The sequence below is a fragment of the Epinephelus lanceolatus genome, chromosome 10, assembly GCF_041903045.1.
Source record: "Epinephelus lanceolatus isolate andai-2023 chromosome 10, ASM4190304v1, whole genome shotgun sequence".
In the NCBI taxonomy this organism is placed as follows: domain Eukaryota; kingdom Metazoa; phylum Chordata; class Actinopteri; order Perciformes; family Serranidae; genus Epinephelus; species Epinephelus lanceolatus.
This window is the reverse complement of record NC_135743.1, coordinates 24,062,375-24,084,987: the sequence shown is the minus strand read 5'-3', so window position 1 is coordinate 24,084,987 and position 22,613 is coordinate 24,062,375. Positions and strand designations below refer to the sequence as shown.

The following is a 22,613-nucleotide window of genomic DNA, read 5'->3' as shown; positions in this document are numbered from 1 at the left end:
ATTACTTCTGACAATGTTTTGCTGACTTTCAAATGCAATTTTGGCCCCCCCTACAGGTCGATGGTGTCAAGAGGAGCATGCCCTATCACTTCAGCCCTTCTGCGCTGGCGTTCTCTTTGGGGCTGCACACTTACATCTACACAGACATGGGCTTTGAATTTAGTGTGGGCATAGAGGGCATAGTCAGCATTAGTCTCTCCAGTAAATATGCTAATGCTACTTGTGGGCTGTGTGGTAACTTCAACTCTGATCCTACTGATGACCTCACAGCAAATGGCCTACAGGAGCATCTCAGTCCAGAGCACTTTGGAAAAGCATGGAGGAGTGGGCCGAATCCTTGGTGTGTGGAGGGCTGTCTGGGAGGAAGTTGTCCAAAATGTTCATCTGAGCGTCTGGCCCGCTTCTCTGACCCGGAGGCTTGCGGGAGGATTCTGGAAGTTAATGGACCATTCAGGCACTGTCATGGCAAAGTGGACCCCTCTAGCTTTTACAAGCGCTGCGTCAGTGACCTGTGTCTTCATGGAGGTCTCCAGCCTGCACTGTGTCACTCCCTGGCAGAGTATACTGCTGTCTGCCTTTCCCACAAGGCTACAGTTTCTGCCTGGAGGAGTCCTGGATTCTGCTGTGAGTGTTAATGTGCTCTGAGCTCTGTTGTGCGAGTGAATTAAATTAATATCCTCTACAATTGTAACTGTGTTGTTTGGAGTTCAGCATCATTGCACACCAAATGAAATATGGAGAGTTTGCAGATGCCTGTGCAAGCACACAACGTTTCATCATGTTTAGATTGTTGATATTGATCACGCAACATGAGGAGAAGAGAATGGAGATTATTTGCATACAAATCAAATACATGCCTGTAGGTGCTTAATGTAAAGTTTGTTCCCTCGGGTATTTATTGAAAATGTTTGTATAAGTTTGACAGTGTCTGTGACACACTGGTATTGAGGCCGCAACCTTCTAGGTGCTATTGGACCACTAGATGGTACTAATGCATCACTGGTCAACCCTAACCTTTACAACATTTTTCTGTCTTCCTGTCCTAAGTGACTGATGTCTCTCTGTATCTCCACAGACCTGTCCTGTCCCTCCAGTACCAGCTACAACATGAGTTCTGCCTCTGTTCAGCTCTGCCTCAGTTGGCAGAATAACACAGTAGAGATGCCTCCAAACATGGGGGAGAACTGCCTTTGTGAAGCGGGGTTAGTTCACAGTGGCAGCCTGTGTGTCTACCCAGAAAACTGTGGCTGCTTCCACCACAGAGAATACCTCAGAGCAGGACAGGAGGTGTCTACCTGCGAGCAAAGCTGTTTATGTCATGCTGGGGGACGCGTGACTTGTCGTAATGTCTCCTGTGGTGAGGATGAGGAGTGTAAGCTTATTAAGGGTGTTCAAGGTTGCCACCCCAAACCCAAAGTGGCACGCTGCTCTGTTGATGGATCCCAATACACCACGTTTGATGGACAGGCATTTGAATTTCATGGTTCATGTAACTACACCCTGGTGCAGACGTGCCTCAATAAACTGGATGTGGAGCCTGTTTTCATAGCTGCACAGGGCAACCACAGCGAGGGCAGGCAGATCTACTTGCAAGTCGATAAAATGCATTTTAAGATGTCAGCAGCTTTTCCTGGAAAAATTCAGGTAATTCATGTAATGATTTCACAGCCTTCAACATGATTTATTGTTCATCTTTTAGCATGCACTGTAAAGTAATTTTTCACAGCATACACGAACTGTTCTGTATTTTACATTTTTAAACGTGAATTATTTCACCCAGGTAAATGGAGTTTTCGAGAACCTGCCGTTCTCCCAGAGCAACTTGACTGTACATCAGAAAAATGGACGGATAACCATCAAGACCCTGCAGTCTGTTGAGCTAATTTCAGACCTGCAAAACCACATTCTGGTCAAAATCCCCGACATTTACCACCAGACAACCTGTGGCCTTTGTGGAAACTACAATGATAATCCTTCGGATGACCTGCAGCTGCCCAATGGCACCATGATCTCTGATCCTGACATTGTTGGGCTGTCATGGAAGTTGTCTGATACCAAATCATCCTGCAGCAACACATGTGACAGTACCTGTCAACTCTGCCATTATCCTGTGCCTGAGTACACATCTGACCTGTACTGTGGCCTTCTCACCCATCCCACGGGTCCGTTCTCCTCTTGTCACCATTTAGTGTGCCCGAATAAATACTACGCACTCTGCATGGAAAATCTTTGTGAAGCAGAGGGACAACACTGGGCTCTGTGTGACGCACTGTGGGCCTACGAGGCAGCTTGTAAGGAGGCGGGAGGGATGGTTGACCTCTGGACGAACTCCACAGGCTGTGGTGAGTCTTTGTACATTGTTTAGTAATGTTTAAATGAGACTGAATTAAAATTTCAAATGATTAAATGCTGCAATATATCCTACTTATTAAGACTGACTGTTGTGCGATTTATTTTACAGCTTATGAATGTCCTCGATTCAGCAACTACAGCCAGTGTGCCAATGCTTGCTCCTCACTGTGTCCTGAGATTAGCCAGACGGTGCAGTGCCCCAGAGACTGCGAGGAAGGCTGCCAGTGTAATACCGGACACCTTTATGATGGTTATTCCTGTGTTCCAGCAGAGCAGTGTGGCTGTGTACAGGACGGGAGGAGGTTTAAGGTCAGAATTAAACAGTTTTCAACGAGTATTCATTTAGATAGTCCATCACATTTACTTAAATTCAGCAGTTGCGTTGTTTGTTTGCAATATTTTAATAAAGAATCTTCTTCAAATGACTTCAGTAAACACATTCTGATATTGGTTTCTGTCATTTTGTCTCTATTTGCAGGCCTCTGAGAGCAAACTGCTACAAAACTGTACTGTTAACTGCACCTGTGGGCCTCCTCTCGTCTGTGAGCAATACTCATGTCCTGCATTGCACAGCTGTGTAGTTTCAGATGGAATTATGGGTTGCCACAAGGAGGGTGAGCATTTAAATTTTAAGAGCCATATTTTTTGATACTAATTTGCCTGGGCAATTATTACTTCTCTTGCTGTAAAAACATAAGTTACTGTATTTTTTGCAGCACCAACCCCTGATCCATGTGTGGGAAAATGTGATGAAACTGAGACGTGTCACCTGAGCAATGGCACACACATCTGCGAGAGTCGTCGCGGTCTGTGCTGGGCCTGGGGAGGCCGGCACTACCACACCTTCGATGGGCTCAACTATAACTTCGAGGGGACCTGTGCCTATCTGCTTACAGGCAGCAGGGGGTCAGCAAATGGTCTGACACCCTTTAGTGTGTCCAAGAAGAACAACTGTAAAGGCAGCACTGTGTCGTCCACACAGGCGGTCACTGTAAAAGCTTATGGGTACATCATTATGCTTAGTGGAGGAAATGGCAGCGTACATGTAAGTAAATGTCAGTTTTTGAATGTAAAAGCTGCTCAGGTTTTAATTTTATTACTAATGAGTCTCACCCTTTATTTTCAGGTTAACAACCAGGTGACTAATATTCCTGTTAATCTGTTGCGAGGTAAGATCCAGGTTTCTTCCAAGGAAGGCAAAGCTGTACTGATGACTGACTTTATGCGTGTAGTATTCGATGGGAACTCTAATACTGTTGTGAAACTGGACCCATACTACAAGGGTAAAGTGTATGGGCTGTGTGGCAATTTTAATGGTGACCCTCAAGATGAGTATCCTGTAACTACACCTGGTTCCCCTCCTGTCAACACAACTGCGGCGCTCACTGAAGCTTACCGGCTCTTCGATGGGGACGATAACTGTTGTACTGGCTGTAAACGGAAATCAGATGAAGATGACATGCTTGCAGATCCTGTTTCTGAGGTTGTCCCTGGTGGCAAAGGACAATGTGCAGTGCTCATGGATCAGAATGGTCCGCTTTCCCACTGTCATAGTCGAGTTAATCCAGATTCCTTCTATGACAGCTGTGTGTTTGATCATATGCATGACGGAGGGTCAGAACTTGCACTTGACGGGGCCATGTATTCATATTCCTTAGTGTGTGAAGAAGCCAGTGATGGCTACAACGATGAAGTGACAGCTGGTAAGTAGTCGTAAAAAGTGCAATGTAAGTCAGTTAAAATGTTCTTGTGGCTATTGTAATCTTAAATGACACACTGATAAATAATTTCAGGTGTGCACTGTCCACCAAACAGCCACTACAAGACCTGCGGCTCAGCATGTCCTCCATCCTGTGAGTTTAACGCCACTTTCTGCAACAAGAAGTGTGTTCAGGCCTGCTTCTGTGACCCTGGCTTTATTAGGAGTCAGATTGGCTGTGTGCGTCCACATCAGTGTGGCTGCACGGACTCCAGAGGCAAATACTACAGCCTCAACTCAACTTTCTGGACGCCAGACAACTGTGGTCAGCTCTGTTTCTGTGGACCGGCTACTGGAGAGATCCACTGCCAGCCAGCCCAGTGCCCCAGAGGAATGGTCTGCAAGCGGCTACAGCACAAGCGAGTGTGTCAACCTGAAAAGCCTCAGAACTGTACTGTTGTCACCGGGCTGCATTTTACAACTTTTGATGGATATCATTTTGACTTTCGGGACAGCTGTGCTTATTCTTTGGTTCAGACTAAGGCCAACCTAACTGGACTAACACCATTTAATATCACCATCTCTGATGCAAGTTGCCACAAAAGGCTTTTTCATAGCCTGGATTTAACACTCTCCATCTATGGTTTGGAGGTGGTGGTGAGAAAGGATGACCCAGGGAAGGTTTTGGTGAGTATGTTGCGATGTCTTATTGACAGCCTTCAGAATGAACCATTGTATGTAACTTGAGTGTGTTCTTTTCATTCTCAGGTTGATGGACTGTATAAGCCCTTGCCATACTCTCACCAGACAGGCCATGTTAATGCCTACCACACACCTTCGTCTATCATCATTCACACTGATGTGGGGTTACATCTGATCATCTACAACACTGGCACACTAATGGTTATCCTCCCCAGCAGTTACGCCTCCTCTGTCTCTGGTCTCTGTGGGAATGCCAACACTGACCCTCACGATGACCAAATGATGCCCAATGAAGAGCTTGCCCAAAATAAACTAGAGTTTGCCCACAGCTGGAGGAAGCCTGGATCAGAGGCCTGTAGGTCCAACTGTTCCTCCAGACCGAAGCGTTGTCCTGCTGAGGTGCAGAAGCTTTTTGAAGGCAGTGATTTTTGTGGGGTCTTGTTGAATGAGCTAGGGCCATTTGCAGACTGTGCGTCAGTGTTGAGTCCCAAGATTTACTTCCACAGCTGTGTAACAGATTCCTGCTCTTATGACGGACACTACTCAGCACTCTGCAATTCCATTGCTGCTTATGCTGCTGCCTGCCAAGCAGCTCAGCTGCCCGTCAGGCACTGGAGGAGTGACACTTTCTGTGGTGGGTATATAATTCGGTCTGTTTGTCATTGGTTAAATTTTAATTTACTTTAATACCTTACAGCTGATTAGAGTCCAGCCTCACAGATTCCTAGGAACATTTAGTGCTTGATACTTTTATGTGTCTGTCCGGGTTCAAAGCTGGGCAGCTGGCTTGTACCTGATGGCATATTTGTTGACCTTCAGGCTTTTATAAACATCATTAGACAAGTCAGCAGTCATGCAGGGCAGGTGTCCGCAATCGGCCATCATCCGTAACACTATGACTAAATCGTGTGTTCAAGCCAGGAAAGGCACACTGGTATTGTTTTGTTAAGAGCTCAAAATTTATGTAAATTACTCCGTTACAAACACTGTACAGTTGATTTATTTGACATATCTTTTAATGTGTCAGTTATTTGTTTTGACCCTACAGCAATACTTTTTTTTTTCTATTTAATGGAAGGCAACCAAATATTTCAGTCCTAAGTGGCCACAGAAATTATTCAGCTTACAAAGTTTCCTCTGTGCTGTATTTAACATTGAGCCATTGCACTCATTTACACACAGACATTTACACTACATAAGTCAGTGGGTTGAGTGTTAAGAGCATGTGGGAAAATTTTGGATGAGCTTATGTGTGACGAAGGTAGAACAAAATTCTGTTGGATGTTAATTATGCTCAGGTAGAATGAGATGTGTCATTGTCAAACGTCATGATTCTGTGACATTTAAGACTTAGTACCGTCTCTCCCTCCAGGTATGTCATGCCCTAAGAATAGCCACTATGAGCTGTGTGGACCTCAATGCCCTGTTGCGTGCCTCGGACTGTCCTCCCCAGCAGACTGTAGTGGAGGTTGTGAAGAGGGCTGCCAGTGTGACCCTGGCTACGTCCTGAGTGATGGCCAGTGTGTGCTGGTTTCTGACTGTGGCTGCATGCATGAGGGGGAGTATCACCCTGCTGGCCACTTCTACTCTGAGAAGAGCTGCCAAAAGTGTGACTGCAAAGGGGGAAGGGTGACCTGCGGCCCTGTGGAAAGCTGTTCAGTAAAGGATGGCCTTACCGTGCAGTATGGGGTGTGCCAAGTGTTTGCTGGCTTCGGCTACATCACTTTTGATGGTGTTGTTCTGCCTCACCATGGAGCTTGCACCTATATAGTATCAGCCCTCTCATCTAAAGCCTTGCATGACTATACTCTGCTGCTTAGCTTTAAAAAGGACATGACTGGCATTTTCACAATCAGCAGAGTGGTATTTAATTTGCATTCAATGGAGGTGTCCATTGATCCTGAAACTCTATGGAAAATACAAGTAAGCAATCTGTATCCATTTATTTATTAAAGGTAAGTTTCATAAAATATTTGCAGCCTTAACTGGTTTCTGTGCTTACAGGTGAACAGAGAAGAACATGGAGTGCCTTTCAACAATGGACAACTAACAGCTTACCAAGATGGCAACCGACTGATTATCATCACACCATCCGGGGTGGGGATTGACATGTCCTCCACCCATTACCTCAGGTTGACTGTACCGCAGGTTTATGACACCACAGCTTCAGGCCTCTGTGGGAACTTCAATGGGGACAAGTATGACGACATGGAAATGAGGAACGGCCACATTGCAAAAAGCTTTGCAGAGCTCCTGCACAGCTGGGCAGCAGCTCCTGAAGAGCACTGCACTGACACTTGTGGGAGAGAGTGTGAGGAGTGTAGGCTGTCCCCACACGACAGCATGGTCTGTGATATCCTGTTGATCAATAATATTGAATTCCACCACTGCTGGAACAGTGATGTGGAGCGAGATATTTACACACTCATGTGCAACAGGGCACTTTGTGCCGGGGCAGCAGGGCATGTGGCTGCATGTCTAGCACTAGAAGCATATTCTGCAGCCTGCCAGAGTAAAGGGATACCAGTGGGGTCATGGAAAGAGAACACTCCATGTGGTAAGTAAATGATTTTGACGGCTGTTTAAATGAGTATGTGCTCCACTCTCAGGTCTTGTCCACACATACATGGGTGTATTTTAAAACAGCCTTTTCTATGTGTTTCTGCCTTTCATCTACACGTAAACTGCATTGTAAGTCACTGATAACTGATCCTTTGTAGAACTCTGTCAAGGGTGAAGATTTTCAGAAACTCTTATTTTCAGTGGAGACAGGGAAAAGTGAGTTTTTGGCTTAAGATGTCAGAGTGTACACCATTCTCTTTTGTGAGGGGTCACACATGAGGCTACATGTCCTGCAGTGCTGGATGTGACCAAAGATAGTGCTGGTTAATAAGACTTATTACATCTTTACACATAAATGTACAGTTACTCCTCCACTATACTGAGAAACAGAGGCATCTGAATGCACTACAGAGGTCACTGCTCCAGGTAATAGCTTTTTTAGGTTTCTGATAGACCAGCATCTTTTTTTTTTTTTCTTTTTTTTTTCCTTCGTGTGGCTTTAGGGTTATATTGCTGCCTGTTTGTTTGGCTTGCTCTCAACAGTGCTTAAATTGTGTTTTGAATTTTCATTTAGATGGAGATTTTTTTTATTGTGGTACCTGTGTGGACAGGAATTTTTGCCTGAAAATACCCATGTACATGTGGACTAGGCCTAAATGATTCGCATTTCCTACCACCAGCTCTCCAGTGTCCTGACCGCAGCAGCCCCAGGAAGTGTGTTGACTCCAGCTCCAACTCATGCCCCGCTCTGCTCCGGCCTGGCTCTCCAGCAACTGGCTGTTCAGAAGGCTGCGAGTGCCACAATGGAAATGTGTTTGATGGGGGCGAGTGCGTACCTTACAGTCAGTGTGGGTGTGTTCATCGTGATGTATATATCAAGGTAAATATATCTGCTAAATACAGACAGTAAATGCTATGCACATTCCCAGGTATGTTGTTATCAGTAATTAAAGCCCACATGGAGGATTTCGGCAACTGCATAATTAGTTTTCCTCCTCCTCCTCAGCTGGATGAACAGTTGTACACTGAGGACTGCACCCAGAGATGCTGGTGCCACCCTTTGGGTGGGGCGATATGTGAGGGGGCAGAGTGCAGTGTGGGACAGCAGTGTGCTCTGAGAAATGGTTCGTGGGGTTGTCATGACAGACCTGAAGTTTGTGAGCTCAGGGGCAGCCTCCAGGTCTCCACATTCAGTGGGCAGCAGCTGAGCTTGGAACCTCAGTTATCTTACAGTCTGATGTCCCTCTGTGACGAGGCAAGTGTGCACTGGTTCAGCCTGATCTCTTACCATGGACCTTGTGATGGCAGCTCTTCCAGGCTGGTCACTGTGTTTCAAATCCTCCTGCATGGAGCATCATTAACTATACAGGAAGGAGCAGTGAAGGTATAACTTCTCTTAGAATTTTCATGACCAGAAACCGAAACCTACTTTGAAACTGTCTGTCCTCAATAACTCACTGTTGCACCCCACAGGTGGATGGACGCTTCGTGTCCCTCCCTCACATCTTGCCATCAGGGGTGTCCCTGTCCTCTGGTGTGAGCCAGGACAAGTCAGAGGTCACAGTGATTTTGAGGAGAAACACTGGTTTGGAGTCAGAGCTGGAGATAGAGATTGGTGTTACCATGGTGACAGTCAAGGTCCCTTTCTGGTACTCAGGGAAATTGTGTGGTCTCTGTGGAAACCTTAATGACCTCCACTCACACAGTTCAGTCAGGTCATGGGTTCTCCCTGACTTTCCTGGCTGGTAAGTGATGTCCTTCACAACACTAGTACATCGACTAATTACGTTTATATGCTTAAAAATTAATTAAATAATGAATATTTTCTCTTTTCACAGCGGCTTCACTGGATGATGACGATTGTTTTAATGTAAAAGATGTGTTGTTGTATGTTTAAATACAAAAACCGTTTAAATAACTTTGCATAGTCTGTCATTTAAACTCTCTGGCATGCCCTTCTCCTGCTGGCAGCACCCTTATCAGTCAGGCCCACACACCTTTTTTAAATAAGGTCATCTCTGGCCAACGTTGATTAGGATCCAATAAAAAAAAGCAATGAGGGCACACCTTTATCTACATCCACAATGTGTACAGTAACTAAACCAGGCTTACTGTTGCCCTGCCCAAGGGCTTCTGACCAAATGAAAAGTAATTAAATATTTGAGGGTTTTTTCATAATCTAATGCAAACTTTTAGGGCTAAGTTATATTTACTTTCCCTCTATCATGAGTGATTGTAGCACCCTCCACTGTGTGCTGTTATACCTTGGGTGGCACACAAAACCAACAGAAACCGCCCGTTAAGCCCAACTCCTGCCACACCGCAGAAATGTTGGTTTAATTAAGATTTGATCGATCAGTTCCATAGGATTATCCACCCATTTTGCAAGCGTTACAAGGGGACATGTCTTTGTTTACAAGCATGCACTGGCTTAAAGGACACAATATAAACATGGGCAGAAATTGTGATTTGTGCACTGAGTAGGGTTTATATGCTATCAATATGCGCAGTAGGTTGTGTGATTACGGAGTTTGTTCTCAAACTGGTAAACAATAAAGAACACTGACAGGAGGGCATTTTGAATGAAAAGCAAGAGTTTAGAGAAGAAATGATCATGTCACATTTTTAAGGAAACACTTTTTCTGCTGTAAAATCTGAGAAAATCCATGTCCTTACCAGAAGAAACCAACATTTTGAAATGTATATCTTCTGTGATGTGAGACATAAATCATCAGTCTTTATTTATATAGCAAATGTCATACCATGTAAGCTCAATTTGATTCACACACAGCAAATGTGAAAAAATTAAGACATGAATCCATATTTAAATATGTATATAAAGAAAAAAAAATCACAATGATTCATGTTTTCATATTCTTCAAAACCCAGCCCCTATTGTGAAACTAGACTGCTGCATGTCAGCTCAGAGACTTTGAAGATAAGTTGATTTTAGTCTTATCATATTCTTGCCTTGCCCACTGTAAAATGGATAATATTATTTGGTTACACCAGAATATACAATACAGTTGAATGTGGGCAAATAAGCAAATTGACCTAAATCTACCTGGTGGTATGCATCCAGCGGGACTGGATTTACTGTTTATTAAAAATGGGAAAAAAAACTTGACTAAAAACACAAATAATTGCACGATTAATGTAATGACAAATTATCCAAATGCATTTTTTAATTTTAAAATTTTCCAGTGATGAGAAAAGGAGATGACATATGTTTCCAAAGAAGACAGTCGAGGTTGTTTGAATTGCTAATCCTCAAATACAGCATTCAATGTCACGCATACCCACAAATGTTTATCTTCTGCAGAAGTCCTGATCAGATTCCTGGTAATAAAGACAGGATGAGCATGTCTAACATGAAAGGTGAATGATTCACCTCCTGTATGTAGCTGGCATTGGACTTCAGACCTATGTCAACATACAGCGTTGCCAGGTTCTGCCTTAATTTGTTTTAGAGGAAGGGTATTGTTTTTTCTAAGCCATAGCTGTTGAGTTAAACATTTTTTCATTGGTTGTGTTTTGTCCATCAGAATGTATAAAAGGATGGAACTGTAAAAAACACCCCGTACATGCCTCTTAGCAGGTAAGCACTGCTCGTTTTAGGATTCTTTATGTTGGCTGTTTTGGTCAAATTATTGCATTTATATTATTTAAATAATGTGAATCTGACATCATTCTGTAACTAAAACAATAATTTCTGTCTTTTAGCCATGGGTGCCCTGTTGCTGCTTTGTGTTTTGGGGGCTTTACTCAGCAGTAAGTAATACTCTGGTTTTTCTTATTTGTTATAACAGCCACAGGACCCACTTAAATTTCCATTTCGATGTGATGTATCTGTGCTTGTCTTCTTGACAATTTTTTCATGATTTTAAGCTGTGTTACACTGAGCAAACACAGTAGTAGCAATGTAAATTTTAATTCTTTAATATCTATCAAATATCCTGCTCTTCATTAACAACTATTAAATCTGACTAAACCTGCCTTCGCTCAATTAATCAATCACAGCAGCATTCCACAAACCTTGGCTCAGAATTCACCAGCAGGACATTGTAGCCAAGTGATCGCTCAATTTGAAGCAATTTATCCAGGTTGTCAACCCCATCAGTGGAGAGCATTGTTGTGCGGCCGTACCAGGTGCTTGTGTGAATGAAGCAGAATGTTAAACAGGTGAAGAATTCGAGAGAGCGGCACATAAAGGATAGCCATCTAAATTGAAATTTGCTTTTGTTGGGAATAGCATTTACCTTCAGCTGCTATTGAGTTGGAACTATTATACTGAATGGGTGAAACAGGAGTGTAATCTAAATCCCTCAGGCCCTGACTGAGCCCAGAAAATGTTCTTTTCACAGCAAAGGCACAGATATTGATAATATTTCCATTATGCAATTATATTGTCTGCACAAGTGACTTATTGAGTGCTGCTGAGAAGCAGTCAAGTGACTATTCCTCAGTCTAAATCTCCCACAATGGCTATCAAGGAAAAAAGCAATCCATCCATTAAAGACTAGCATTCATCCCTGCTTTTTAACGCTGAAATGAAGGTATTTTTTCAGTCACTCTCTTTGGTGTCATATTGTTTCTTTGTACTGTGTATGCGATCCAAGAAGTCTCAAGCCAAGTTTTGTATTGCCAGCCTGCAAATCCTTTGATTGCCTTGGCACAAATAGTCTCATTCATTTCCTAATGCTTTTCTTGACATGTTTTTTTTTTTCATACACACGATTTGTGAAGCACAGTTTTGTACCTGACTACTTCATTTTAGGAAACTTGAAAAGAAGTCTTCTTTTGACATGTGTTTTTCTGTCTGTTTCGTTGCTCCTTACCCTGTCTGTCAGGTCCATCTAATGCTGGATGGGCAGGGAGGGAGTTTGCCCTGTCATTCATGCAGAATTATATTCCCAACTACGACAGTCCTCGCTTTCAGCTATACATCACTGCTGTTCAGGCCAACGCTAAAGTGACAGTGCAAGTGCCTCCCTTAAACTTCAAGCAAGAGAAAACTCTAAGTGCAGGAGAAGGGGTCACCATCAGTCTCCCTACTGGTGTTGAGATGCACGACAGCACAAAGTCTCCCAACACGGTGCGCATTGAAGCCTCAGCAGATGTGACTGTAACCTCCTTCAACTACAAGCAGTACACGGCAGACACCTCTGTGGTGTATCCAATCACTGAATGGGGTACAGAATATTTCATCTTTACGCCTATTGGGTCCCCCTTCGGCTCCTATAAAGAGTTCTCTGTGACAAACGGCAAAGAGCCCACCAAAGTGGAGATTTTCCCCCGTGGCCCCATCAGGTTCCAGGGTCGTGTCTATGCGGCTGGCAGCCGAATGGTGATAGATCTCCAGCCGTATGAGAGTGTCCAGCTCCAGAGCACATACAAACTTTCTGGCACCAGAGTTACATCCCAGCACCCTGTTGCGGTTGTCACAGGTCACACATGCACCTGGTTCTTCTCCAAATGCAACCATGTATACGAGCAGCTGCTGCCAGTCAGCAAGTGGGGAACCAGCTTTATTGTGCCTCCACTGAGCTTTCAGAAGAACTATGACAGCGTCTTCCTCCAAGCCTCCAAGCCCACCAAAGCCACTGTCAAATATGGCAACCGTGAGCAGAATTATAATTTCGACAAAAGACGGATAATAGAGATCCGCCACCACAATACTGAATCACTGTACATCCAGGCTGATCATGGCATCCAGGTCCTCTTCCTCTTCAACGGCGTCACACAGAACTGGCACCAATTCATCGACCCTTTCTTGATGACAATCCTGCCCACAGACCGCCTCTGCTCCTCTTACTCACTAGAGGCCCTGGAAGGCTTTGACAACCAGGCCCTGATTGTGGCACAGACCAGTGCGATGGCAGAGCTGCGTATTGATGGTACTAACCTGCCCCGTAATGTCCAGTGGAAAAAGGTGGCAGGGACTGAGTACTCTTGGGTACAGATGCCCTTCAAACTGACCCCTGGCAACAATAGGCACACTGTGTCCAGCTCTGGTTCCCTCTTTGCGCTCTACAGTTTAGGAGTCAGCCAGATGAATGGTTATGGTGCCCCAGGACAATGTATACAGCAAGGTAAGGTGCACAACTGTTTACGAAAAAAAATCTGTTTCAAGCAGATACTGTTATGATATACAGCATATTAAAGTGGAGTTTTATGAGGCACTTATCCATAGTCAGTGTATTACCTACAGTAGATAGCTGTCAATACGCCCCCAGTTTGGAAAAGCAGGCAAGAGCACTGGCATGGAAGCTAAGCAATGTACTGTTTAATTTCTGTTTTGAAAGTATTTTCACCACTTACCTTGCCATCAAACAGAGACTTGGAGTGGTAAACTGAGGCCGTTATATCGCTCTCTTCAAAGCCAGACTCCATTGAGGAAAAACAGTGATTTAACATCTCTGAACACAGGAGCTGCTGGTCTACTGCTGCCTCGATCACTTAGTTTCTTTGTGTTATTGTGTGACTTTAGCATTTAAAATGGTTTGTTCAGATTTACCAAAGTCACACACTAAGACAAACAAACTAACTGATCGAAACAGTGGTAGACCAGCAGCATAAATAGCTTCCCTGTCAGAAAAGGGGTGTCTGATGGCAGGGTAAAGCAGTAAAAATATTCTCATTATAGCATACACTTTGGGACTGGGGCTTTTTTCAGGTTGTTAAAACATGTTTTGCTGCTGCCCCCATCCACAGCATTACATTGCTTCACTTCAGTGGTTGTACTCCTGTCTGCTTCTCCAGGCTGGTGGTGTGCCCACAGTCTTCAGTTGTGCGTTATACACTGAGTATGGAGAAATACCTCATACAACTCCAATTCAGAAAATCCGAGCTATCCCTCTAAGAGTGATATATTAATTTTAATTAGTTGTAATGATGTCAGCATTAATAATATATTTATGATTTTCCAGGTGGTGGTGGATCTTTGTCCTGTAGCACTATCACTTGCAGTCCCAGTGAGGTGTGTGAAATGAAGGGTGGGTATCCCTCTTGTGTCCCTAAGCCTGTGGAAAAGAAACCTGGTGTCTGCTGGGCCATGGGAGATCCCCACTACCGCACCTTTGACGGGCGCCACTATGACTTCATGGGTACCTGTACATATGTCATCGCTAAAAACTGTGGGAAGGATGATAAGCTCCCTGCCTTTGAGGTCCTTGCCCAAAACGAGAACAGGGGAAGCCTCAGGGTGTCGTATGTCGCCTTTGTCACAGTGAAGGTGTATGGCTTCACCATCACAATCGCTCGGTCTGAGACAGGTCGTGTGAGGGTGAGGCTTCTTATTTTTATTAGTAAAATATTATTCTTTCAAATTACTGGATTTTAAATATTATCTTGGATTTGTTATGAATATTATAATCATTTCTTGGTGTGACATATTAAAATGCATATATTAAATCAATAGATCATGACTGTAATACCTTCATAATATATTTTCTTTTTTCTTATGTACAGATTGACGACAGTCTGTGGAGTTTGCCTGTGACCTTGAAAAACGGCAAACTGCTCATGTTTCAGAGCGGTCGCTCTGTGGTCATTGAGACTGACTTTGGCCTGACTGTCCGTTATGACTGGGAACACTATCTCGAGGTCGATTTGTCCGCCACTTACGCTGGTAAGACATGTGGTCTCTGTGGCAACTTCAATAACAACCCCAATGATGATTTCACCACACCGTCCGGCACCCAGGCAGGTGGGGCTGTGGCCTTCGGGAGCAGCTGGAAGGTGCCAGGGCTGGTTAAAAATGCTCTGTGCAAAGACGACTGTGTGGGTGGGTGTGAGCGCTGTGAACACAGCCTGATGAAGAAGTGGGAGGGTGACTTGTTTTGTGGGCTCATCACACTCATACTCGATGGGCCATTCAGCAAATGTCATTCCGTCATTGACCCACAAGCATACCTGGAGAACTGTAAATATGACGTATGCATGGGAGGCGGCCTTCGACATTTCCTCTGCAGGGCACTGGAGGCTTATGCTGAAGCCTGCCAGCTTGCTGGGGTCCAGGTTCAAGACTGGAGGAAGAGGGCAAAATGCCGTAAGTAATGTCAACTAAATAAATCCTAAAATGAACATACTTTTTTTTTCTTTGTGGTTCTTGATATTTATCACACTCTCTCTTCTCCCTAAAGCTGCTAAATGTCCAGCTAACAGCCACTATGAGCTCTGCGGCAATGCCTGTCCTGCCACTTGTTCTGACCCTGATGCTCCCTCCAAATGCAGACGTCCCTGTGTGGAGTCCTGCACCTGTAACAAAGGTTTTGTTTTGAGCGGAGGTCAGTGTGTGCCCACCTCCAAATGTGGTTGTGTGTATGAGGGTCGAAGCATCCCTGCTGGGGAGTCATTCTGGGCTGACCAGGGCTGTCGGCGAAGGTGTAAATGCCTTGCTGGAAGCCGGCGCGTGGAGTGCCACAATAAAGGCTGCGGGGCAGCGCAGCAGTGCCAGGTGGTTGAGGGCATAAGAAAGTGCCAGGCAGTCTCCCACAGCACCTGCCAAGCCACGGGTGACCCCCATTATAAGACCTTTGACAACAGGAAATTTGACTTCCAGGGCACATGTGTGTACCAGCTGGTTGCACTCTGCTCTAAGAACCCAGACTTAGTGCCCTTTGAAGTGCTGGTGCAGAATGATCACCGGGGCAGCAGGGTGGTCTCCTACACCAAATTAGTGGAGATCAAGGTGGACTCCATCAGCATTATCATTACAAAGACCCACAAAGGCCTGATTTTGGTAGGAACTACATCATGTTTCGTAAATAAACAGTTAAATCTTTCTAATATTAAGTCACTGTTTGTAATTATAATTGTGTTTTACTTTCCAGGTGAATAATGAGTTGGTCAACCTGCCCGTCACCCTGGATGAAGGAAAGATATCTGTGTATAAGAGCGGCTGGTCGGCTGTGGTCACCACAAACTTCGGCCTCAAAGTCACCTTCAACTGGAACAGCGCTGTGTACGTAACACTGCCAAGCACCTACATGGGAGCCGTTTGCGGCCTGTGTGGCAACTACAACGGCAAAGCCCAGGACGACTTGATTCCAAAGAATGGCGACAAACCTGTTTCAGCAGACATTTTTGGCACCAGCTGGCGAGTGGCAGAGATCCCAGGATGTGTGGAGGGCTGTAAAGGGGTGTGTCCTAATTGTGACATTAATGAGAAGGTTCAGTATGAAAAGAAAGATTTCTGTGGTATCATCACAGACCCCAAAGGGCCGTTCCGTGACTGCCATGCCAAGGTGGACCCAGCTGGATTCTTTGAGGACTGTGTTTATGATGTATGCTTGTATAAGGGCAGAAAGGATGTGCTTTGTGAGGCTATTACATCATACACATCTGCCTGCCAAGCTGTGGGGGCCAAGGTGTACAGCTGGAGAACCAAACAGTTCTGCGGTGAGAAAATCATTCATTTTAACACATTTACACAAAAGGCAAAGTGAGAATCATTTACTGTGGCAGTGTAGAACACTGGTTCCCAACCTGGGGGTCCCAACCCCATGTGGGGTCACCTAGGCCTCACAGGGGATCATGAGGCAGTCTTGATTTTAAGAAGTGTAAGAAAACTATTTAAATATATACAGTAGGCCTATAACTCAGCATTTCATTCATTTCTCTAAAGAAAACCAAGTTATTCAGGATATAGCTCAAAAAATCCCACAGGATAAAGGCACAGTGAAAGCCTGAACACAAGCTGTATTCACAGAGCCTTCACTCTCTGCTAACCAGCCTCATCCTGTGTTTGAAAAGTCCGCAGTTAAAACAGCCGAAAAGCTCAAAGAACAATGGCCAGGCATCGTGGAGAAGAAAACACTGAATTTGTCAAAACAAAAAAAAAAAAAAGAAGCCCATAGAGCGCTGCAGGAATGAGTCCTAAAACCCGGAAATTAGTTATTGTTTTAGTACTTCCGGTCCCCTTGTCTTGAAGTCAGTGGGTTTTGTTAATGAGTTTTTGGTTAGGTGCCTGAAAAAAGGTCTGTGGTTAACACAAGCTTAAGAGACTTTTATGTTTTGTTCTACCACATAAAATACATCAGTAAATGCCCCACTGTGAATTTTGAAGCTTTTATGCGTCTTAGAAAAGACGGTTGCTCAAAAGTGGCTAAATGAGACTACAGAACGTTACTATTTGGGATAAATGTACAGTTTATCAGTTCTTTACTGTCATTGTTATGCATTAAACATTGATAGAAATATCTATAAAAGATGTCACTTAGTCAACAGTTCACTCAGTGATAGAAAAAGGGTTCCATAAGGAACACTGGTGTGAAAAATATAACAATGATACTGGAAAAAAGAATGAGTGAATGTGAGTCTCACTCCTGTTTCTACGTGTTTCTTCCTCATCTGAGATTTTATGTTGCTTTGTACTCACTCTCTACATTTGAAATCCACACTATAATTAGACATTCACATTGTCTTTTATTCTCCCTTGTGCACAGCGGTGAAATGTTCGGTCCACAGCCACTATGAAATTTGTGCGATCGGCTGTCCCGCCACTTGCCAGAGTCTGACCCCTCCTCAAGGTTGCGACGCCGAGTGTGAGGAGGGCTGTGCCTGTGATGAGGGGTACATCCTCAGCGGGGATCACTGTGTTCCCTTCTCAGAGTGCGGTTGTGTCTACAATGATCGCTACTACCGCATCGGCCAAGTGTTTTATCCCAATGGGAAGTGTCAGGAAGAGTGCAAGTGCGCACAAGATGGAGAGGTAATGGATACTAACGTGGGCAACAATTATTTGATCATGATCAGTGTGAACTTGCAGGATGGAAATTAATTTGTTGGATATTTAATATTTTTCTCAACTCTTTTCTCAGGTTGAGTGCAAGAAGTTCACATGTGGCCCTAATGAGAAGTGTAAAGTGGAGAATGGTGTCCAGAAATGTCACCCTGTTGGTAAGGGTGTGTGCCACGCCTCTGGTGACCCCCATTACCGCTCTTTTGATGGGCGGACATTTGATTTCCAGGGCACCTGCACCTACACGCTCTCCAAGAGCTGTGGGCTGGAAGGCACCCACCTGGTGCCCTTCTCTGTCCAGGTACAGAACGTGCAATGGAACCAGATGATGAACAACAAAGTGGTGTCTGTCACCAAGCTGGTCGCTGTGGAGGTCTATGGCTACACTCTCATCATGAGGAACAACATGTTTGGGGTCCTGGTGAGCATCAACACTTGGTCATTTGACAACTCTCTATAGTTATAATACAGAGAAATCTGTTGGTTGTGTGACGCAGTGGCAGATGGTTGATAGATGTAAAACTAGCTTGACAAAAATATTTTACATTCTTGTCATCCGTGCTTTTTTTCTTTAATACAACTTGTGCCTTTTCTTTTAGGTAAATGGGGTGTTTAACTACGTGCCTGTGAATCTTAAGGATGGAGCAGTGCTAGTCTTCCAAGAAGGCATGCACTATGTTATTGAAACAAATTTCGGGCTGCGTGTCACTTATGACCTGGTCTATCACGTGACGGTCACAGTACCTGGTAATTACCGTGACAAGGTCTGTGGCCTGTGTGGCAACTTCAATGGTAACCAAAAAGATGACTTCCAAATGCCCAACCATAAGCTCACCAACAATGTGAATCAGTTTGGAAAGTCATGGATGATCAACATCCCGAATGTGAGGTGTGGAAATGGCTGTGAGGGGAACAACTGTCCTGACTGTCCCCCAGCTCGCAAGGCTGTGTTTTCAAAGTCCACTTACTGCGGTATTATGACAGCACCCAAAGGTCCTTTTGCAGCCTGCCATAGTAAACTGGACCCACAGCCTTACTTTTTGGACTGTGTGTTTGATGTGTGTGCTTCTGACGGTGACGGGAAGGTGCTGTGTAACAGCGTAGCAGCCTATGCGTTCAACTGTCACATGGCTGGAGTGGACATCAAAAACTGGAGGACGTCTTCATTCTGTCGTAAGTGATGAATTCACTTTGTTGTTTTCCTCCAATTTAACCTCTTATTCTCGTCTGCCGTACTGTGTCGGCACTGTATTTGTTAAATATAAAACAAACTCCTTTCTAATCCATGTTCTTCCTGTCTTGTGCTTATTTATTTCAGCTATGAAATGCCCGGCCAACAGTCACTACGAGGTGTGTGCACACCCCTGCTCCTCATCCTGCGCAGGCCTCTCAGAGATTGTCAAGTGCTCTGACAGCTGTACAGAAGGCTGTGAATGTGATCCTGGCTTCTTATATGATGGACATGGGTGTGTTCGAGAGACTGAGTGCGGCTGTTACGACAATGGAAGAACATACAAGGTACAATTCAACGCTGCCGTCTGTACATGAAAGCCATTCCATCCACAGTAGTGTATAAGTGATAGCTTTTTTTAGTGTCAAAGTGACTTAAAGGGGCAGTTTGGTGTGAGTTGATGAGTGTTGGATATATCAGACGTAGATAACTGCCTTCTCTCAAATAAAATGGAATTAGATGACACTTGTGGTGTGTCATCTAATTCACTTGTGGTGCTCAAAGAACCCCAAAAAACATTTCAAAAACTCAACTGCAATGTCTCTTTCCAGAAATCATGACCTCTTTACTCAAGCAGTTTCATGTCGGACCTATTTTCTTTCTACCTAACCACACCCGCTAACCGTATCACCAAGCACAAGGATGCGTGCATTTACTCCTAGACTAGAGGCTTGTGCTTGTGACAGCGTAACATGTAAACATCAATGGCTATTTCAGTGGTGCTAGGTAAGCTAGCAGTAGATGCACGCTTCCTTCTGCGTGGTGATGGACGTGAAGAAAATAGTTCCCACATGAAACTCTTCACAGTGAGGTCTGTGGATTATCTTGAGAAACGGCGTCATGATTTGTGGATTGCTGTTGCTGTTGAGTTTTCAAATTTATTTTTTTGGCGCTTTGAGCACCACAAGTCGGGCACTATCCATTATATTTAAGAGAAGGCAGACATTTCTACAGCCGATGTCCAACAGTTGGCAACTCACACCAAAACAATCTAGACTGATAAATAGCACTACAAGTAAGAGGAGAAATGTGTATTTTGATTTTTGGGTGAATTGTCCCTTTAAGCGGGTACCCATAGCAACGTTCATGCTGACGTGGCAATTAAATTGCCTTTGCTTTTTCCACAGTTTTGGACACGAGCCAGTCTGATCTTAGATAAGTGCACTGAGGATGTCTCCTGAGACTTAATTAGCAGATTGTCTAAATTTGTGGGGTTATTTTATAAAATGGAATAAGAATGAAATCATTTGAACTCTTCTTTAACATGGCTTTTTTATGTGTATTAGTTCTCCCTGTATAATTAAACCTGCTCTGTGTCTCCAGCCTGGTGAAGTGGTGTATGAGGAAGACTGTAAGACAAAGTGCACCTGCAAACCAGAGACAGGCCTTGTCTGTGAAGACCATACCTGCCCCAAAAGCACCAAATGCATGGTCAGGAAAGAAATCAGGGCGTGCTACAACACAGGCAAGACACAAATACTGTATACTTGTATTAAGTATTTTTAACCTCTAATATACAGTAAAGTTTAAATCAGTTTTAATTTATTTTCAAATTTTCTATTAATATCCTATAGATCCCTGCAAAGATGCCAAGTGTCGAGTCAAAGAGAAGTGCCATGTTGAGAAGGGTGAAGCCGTGTGCGTCCCCGAGTACACAGGAGTATGCTGGGCCTGGGGCGACCCCCACTACCACACATTTGATGGTTACAACTTTGACTTCCAGGGCACCTGCAAATATGTCATCTCCAAGACCTGCGGGAAGCTGGATGGTCTGGTGCCCTTCTCAGTCACTGAGAGAAATGATAACCGTGGAAACACGGCAGTTTCTTATGTCAGGGAGGTAGATGTGTCTGTGTACGGGTACAACATCACCATCCGCAAGAGCCAAGTTGGTCGAGTCATGGTAAGATTTTAGTTTCTCATCTGATGTGTTTGATCTTTAGTATTTCAGCGTGGATGTTATATATTGTTCTGTTCCACTCCCTTCAGGTGAACGGAGAGCTGGTGAATCTTCCTGTACGCCTGTCTGAGGATGAGGGCGAGGGTGAGGTGTCAGTGTTTCAGCGTGGCCACACTGCAGTGGTGGAGACAAGTTTTGGCCTGATCGTGTCCTACGACTGGAACTGGGAGCTGGTCATCAGGCTGCCCAGCAGCTACTACGGCAGTGTCTGCGGTCTGTGTGGCAACTTCAACGGCAACAACCGCGACGAGCTCCTGAATCCAGCCGGCAAAGCTGTCTCCTCAGTGATAGAGTGGGGCAAGAGCTGGCAAACGCCTGAGCAGGACAAGGACCATCCTTGTTGGGACACCTGCAAGAAAAACTGCCCTACCTGTGACGGTGACCAGCGTAAGCTCTATGAGACCGAGGCTTTCTGCGGCGGCCTCGTAGCCAAAACCAACAATGTGTTCAAGAAATGTCATGCAAAATTGGACCCCCAGGCCTTCATGAACAGCTGTGTGTATGACATGTGTTTAAATAAGGGAGACAAAAAGATGCTGTGCCAGGCATTGGCCTCATACAGTGAGCAATGTCGTGAGGAAGGAATAATAATCCAAGGATGGAGGAAAAAGTTTGGCTGCCGTGAGTACTAATGAGAATCTCATTTGCCCATTTTAATTCAAGATTTCAAATATTTAAGTTTTTGGTTAACGCCTTGAAATTTTTAAAATTTAATTTCCATCCAGCAATGAACTGTCAGCGTCACAGCCACTATGAAGACTGTGCCAGCCCATGTCAGCCATCCTGCCCATTCCCTGAGAAAAAGAAGGCCTGTACCGGCACCTGTGTGGAGACCTGTGTGTGTGACAAGGGTTACGTCCTCAGCGCTGGTGTCTGTGTGCCCGATAAAACATGTGGCTGCTCCTATCAGGGCCGTTATTACAAGCCAGGCCAGCACTTCTGGGACGATGAGACCTGCGGCCGTCTATGTGAGTGTGATACGACCCTGGGCATGGTGACATGCCGCGAGGCTTCCTGCTCTGCCAAGGAGACATGCACCGTGGTGGACGGAGAGCGTGCCTGCCGACCCATCAGTCACGCCACATGCACAGCCTCAGGTGACCCACACTACCGCAGTTTCGATGGCCGCAGGTATGACTTCCAGGGCACATGTGTATATCAGCTGGTGGGACTGTGCTCGGAGCGGCCCGGGTTAGTGCCGTTCAAGGTGACTGTGCAGAACGACCACAGGGGAAGCAAAGCCGTGTCCTACACAAGGACTGTCACGTTTTCCATATATGGCATCACCCTCACCATCAGCAGAGAATACCCGCACAAGGTCTTGGTAAGTATGGATGTGGAGGTATGGATATTGTGAAGCATA

At 44.8% G+C, this 22,613-nt stretch overlaps 1 protein-coding gene across 1 annotated transcript in view; it reads left to right on the top strand.

The window, feature by feature from the left end:
* fcgbp (Fc gamma binding protein) overlaps positions 1-22,613 on the top strand; it is a 34,653-nt gene that overhangs the window by 6,414 nt on the left and 5,626 nt on the right. Inside the window, exons 10-38 of the mRNA XM_078171223.1 lie at positions 57-624; positions 1,076-1,644; positions 1,781-2,342; positions 2,462-2,661; positions 2,831-2,966; positions 3,069-3,397; positions 3,479-4,055; positions 4,146-4,738; positions 4,820-5,387; positions 6,126-6,676; positions 6,758-7,310; positions 7,996-8,195; positions 8,322-8,699; positions 8,789-9,060; positions 9,287-9,297; positions 11,039-11,086; positions 12,166-13,407; positions 14,245-14,600; positions 14,786-15,365; positions 15,460-16,058; positions 16,150-16,717; positions 17,764-18,029; positions 18,139-18,480; positions 18,659-19,232; positions 19,378-19,577; positions 20,614-20,755; positions 20,865-21,193; positions 21,280-21,871; positions 21,976-22,574. Of these exons, the coding sequence (XP_078027349.1) occupies positions 57-624; positions 1,076-1,644; positions 1,781-2,342; positions 2,462-2,661; positions 2,831-2,966; positions 3,069-3,397; positions 3,479-4,055; positions 4,146-4,738; positions 4,820-5,387; positions 6,126-6,676; positions 6,758-7,310; positions 7,996-8,195; positions 8,322-8,699; positions 8,789-9,060; positions 9,287-9,297; positions 11,039-11,086; positions 12,166-13,407; positions 14,245-14,600; positions 14,786-15,365; positions 15,460-16,058; positions 16,150-16,717; positions 17,764-18,029; positions 18,139-18,480; positions 18,659-19,232; positions 19,378-19,577; positions 20,614-20,755; positions 20,865-21,193; positions 21,280-21,871; positions 21,976-22,574 (12,504 nt within the window). The remainder of the gene's footprint in view (positions 1-56; positions 625-1,075; positions 1,645-1,780; positions 2,343-2,461; positions 2,662-2,830; positions 2,967-3,068; positions 3,398-3,478; positions 4,056-4,145; positions 4,739-4,819; positions 5,388-6,125; positions 6,677-6,757; positions 7,311-7,995; positions 8,196-8,321; positions 8,700-8,788; positions 9,061-9,286; positions 9,298-11,038; positions 11,087-12,165; positions 13,408-14,244; positions 14,601-14,785; positions 15,366-15,459; positions 16,059-16,149; positions 16,718-17,763; positions 18,030-18,138; positions 18,481-18,658; positions 19,233-19,377; positions 19,578-20,613; positions 20,756-20,864; positions 21,194-21,279; positions 21,872-21,975; positions 22,575-22,613) is intronic.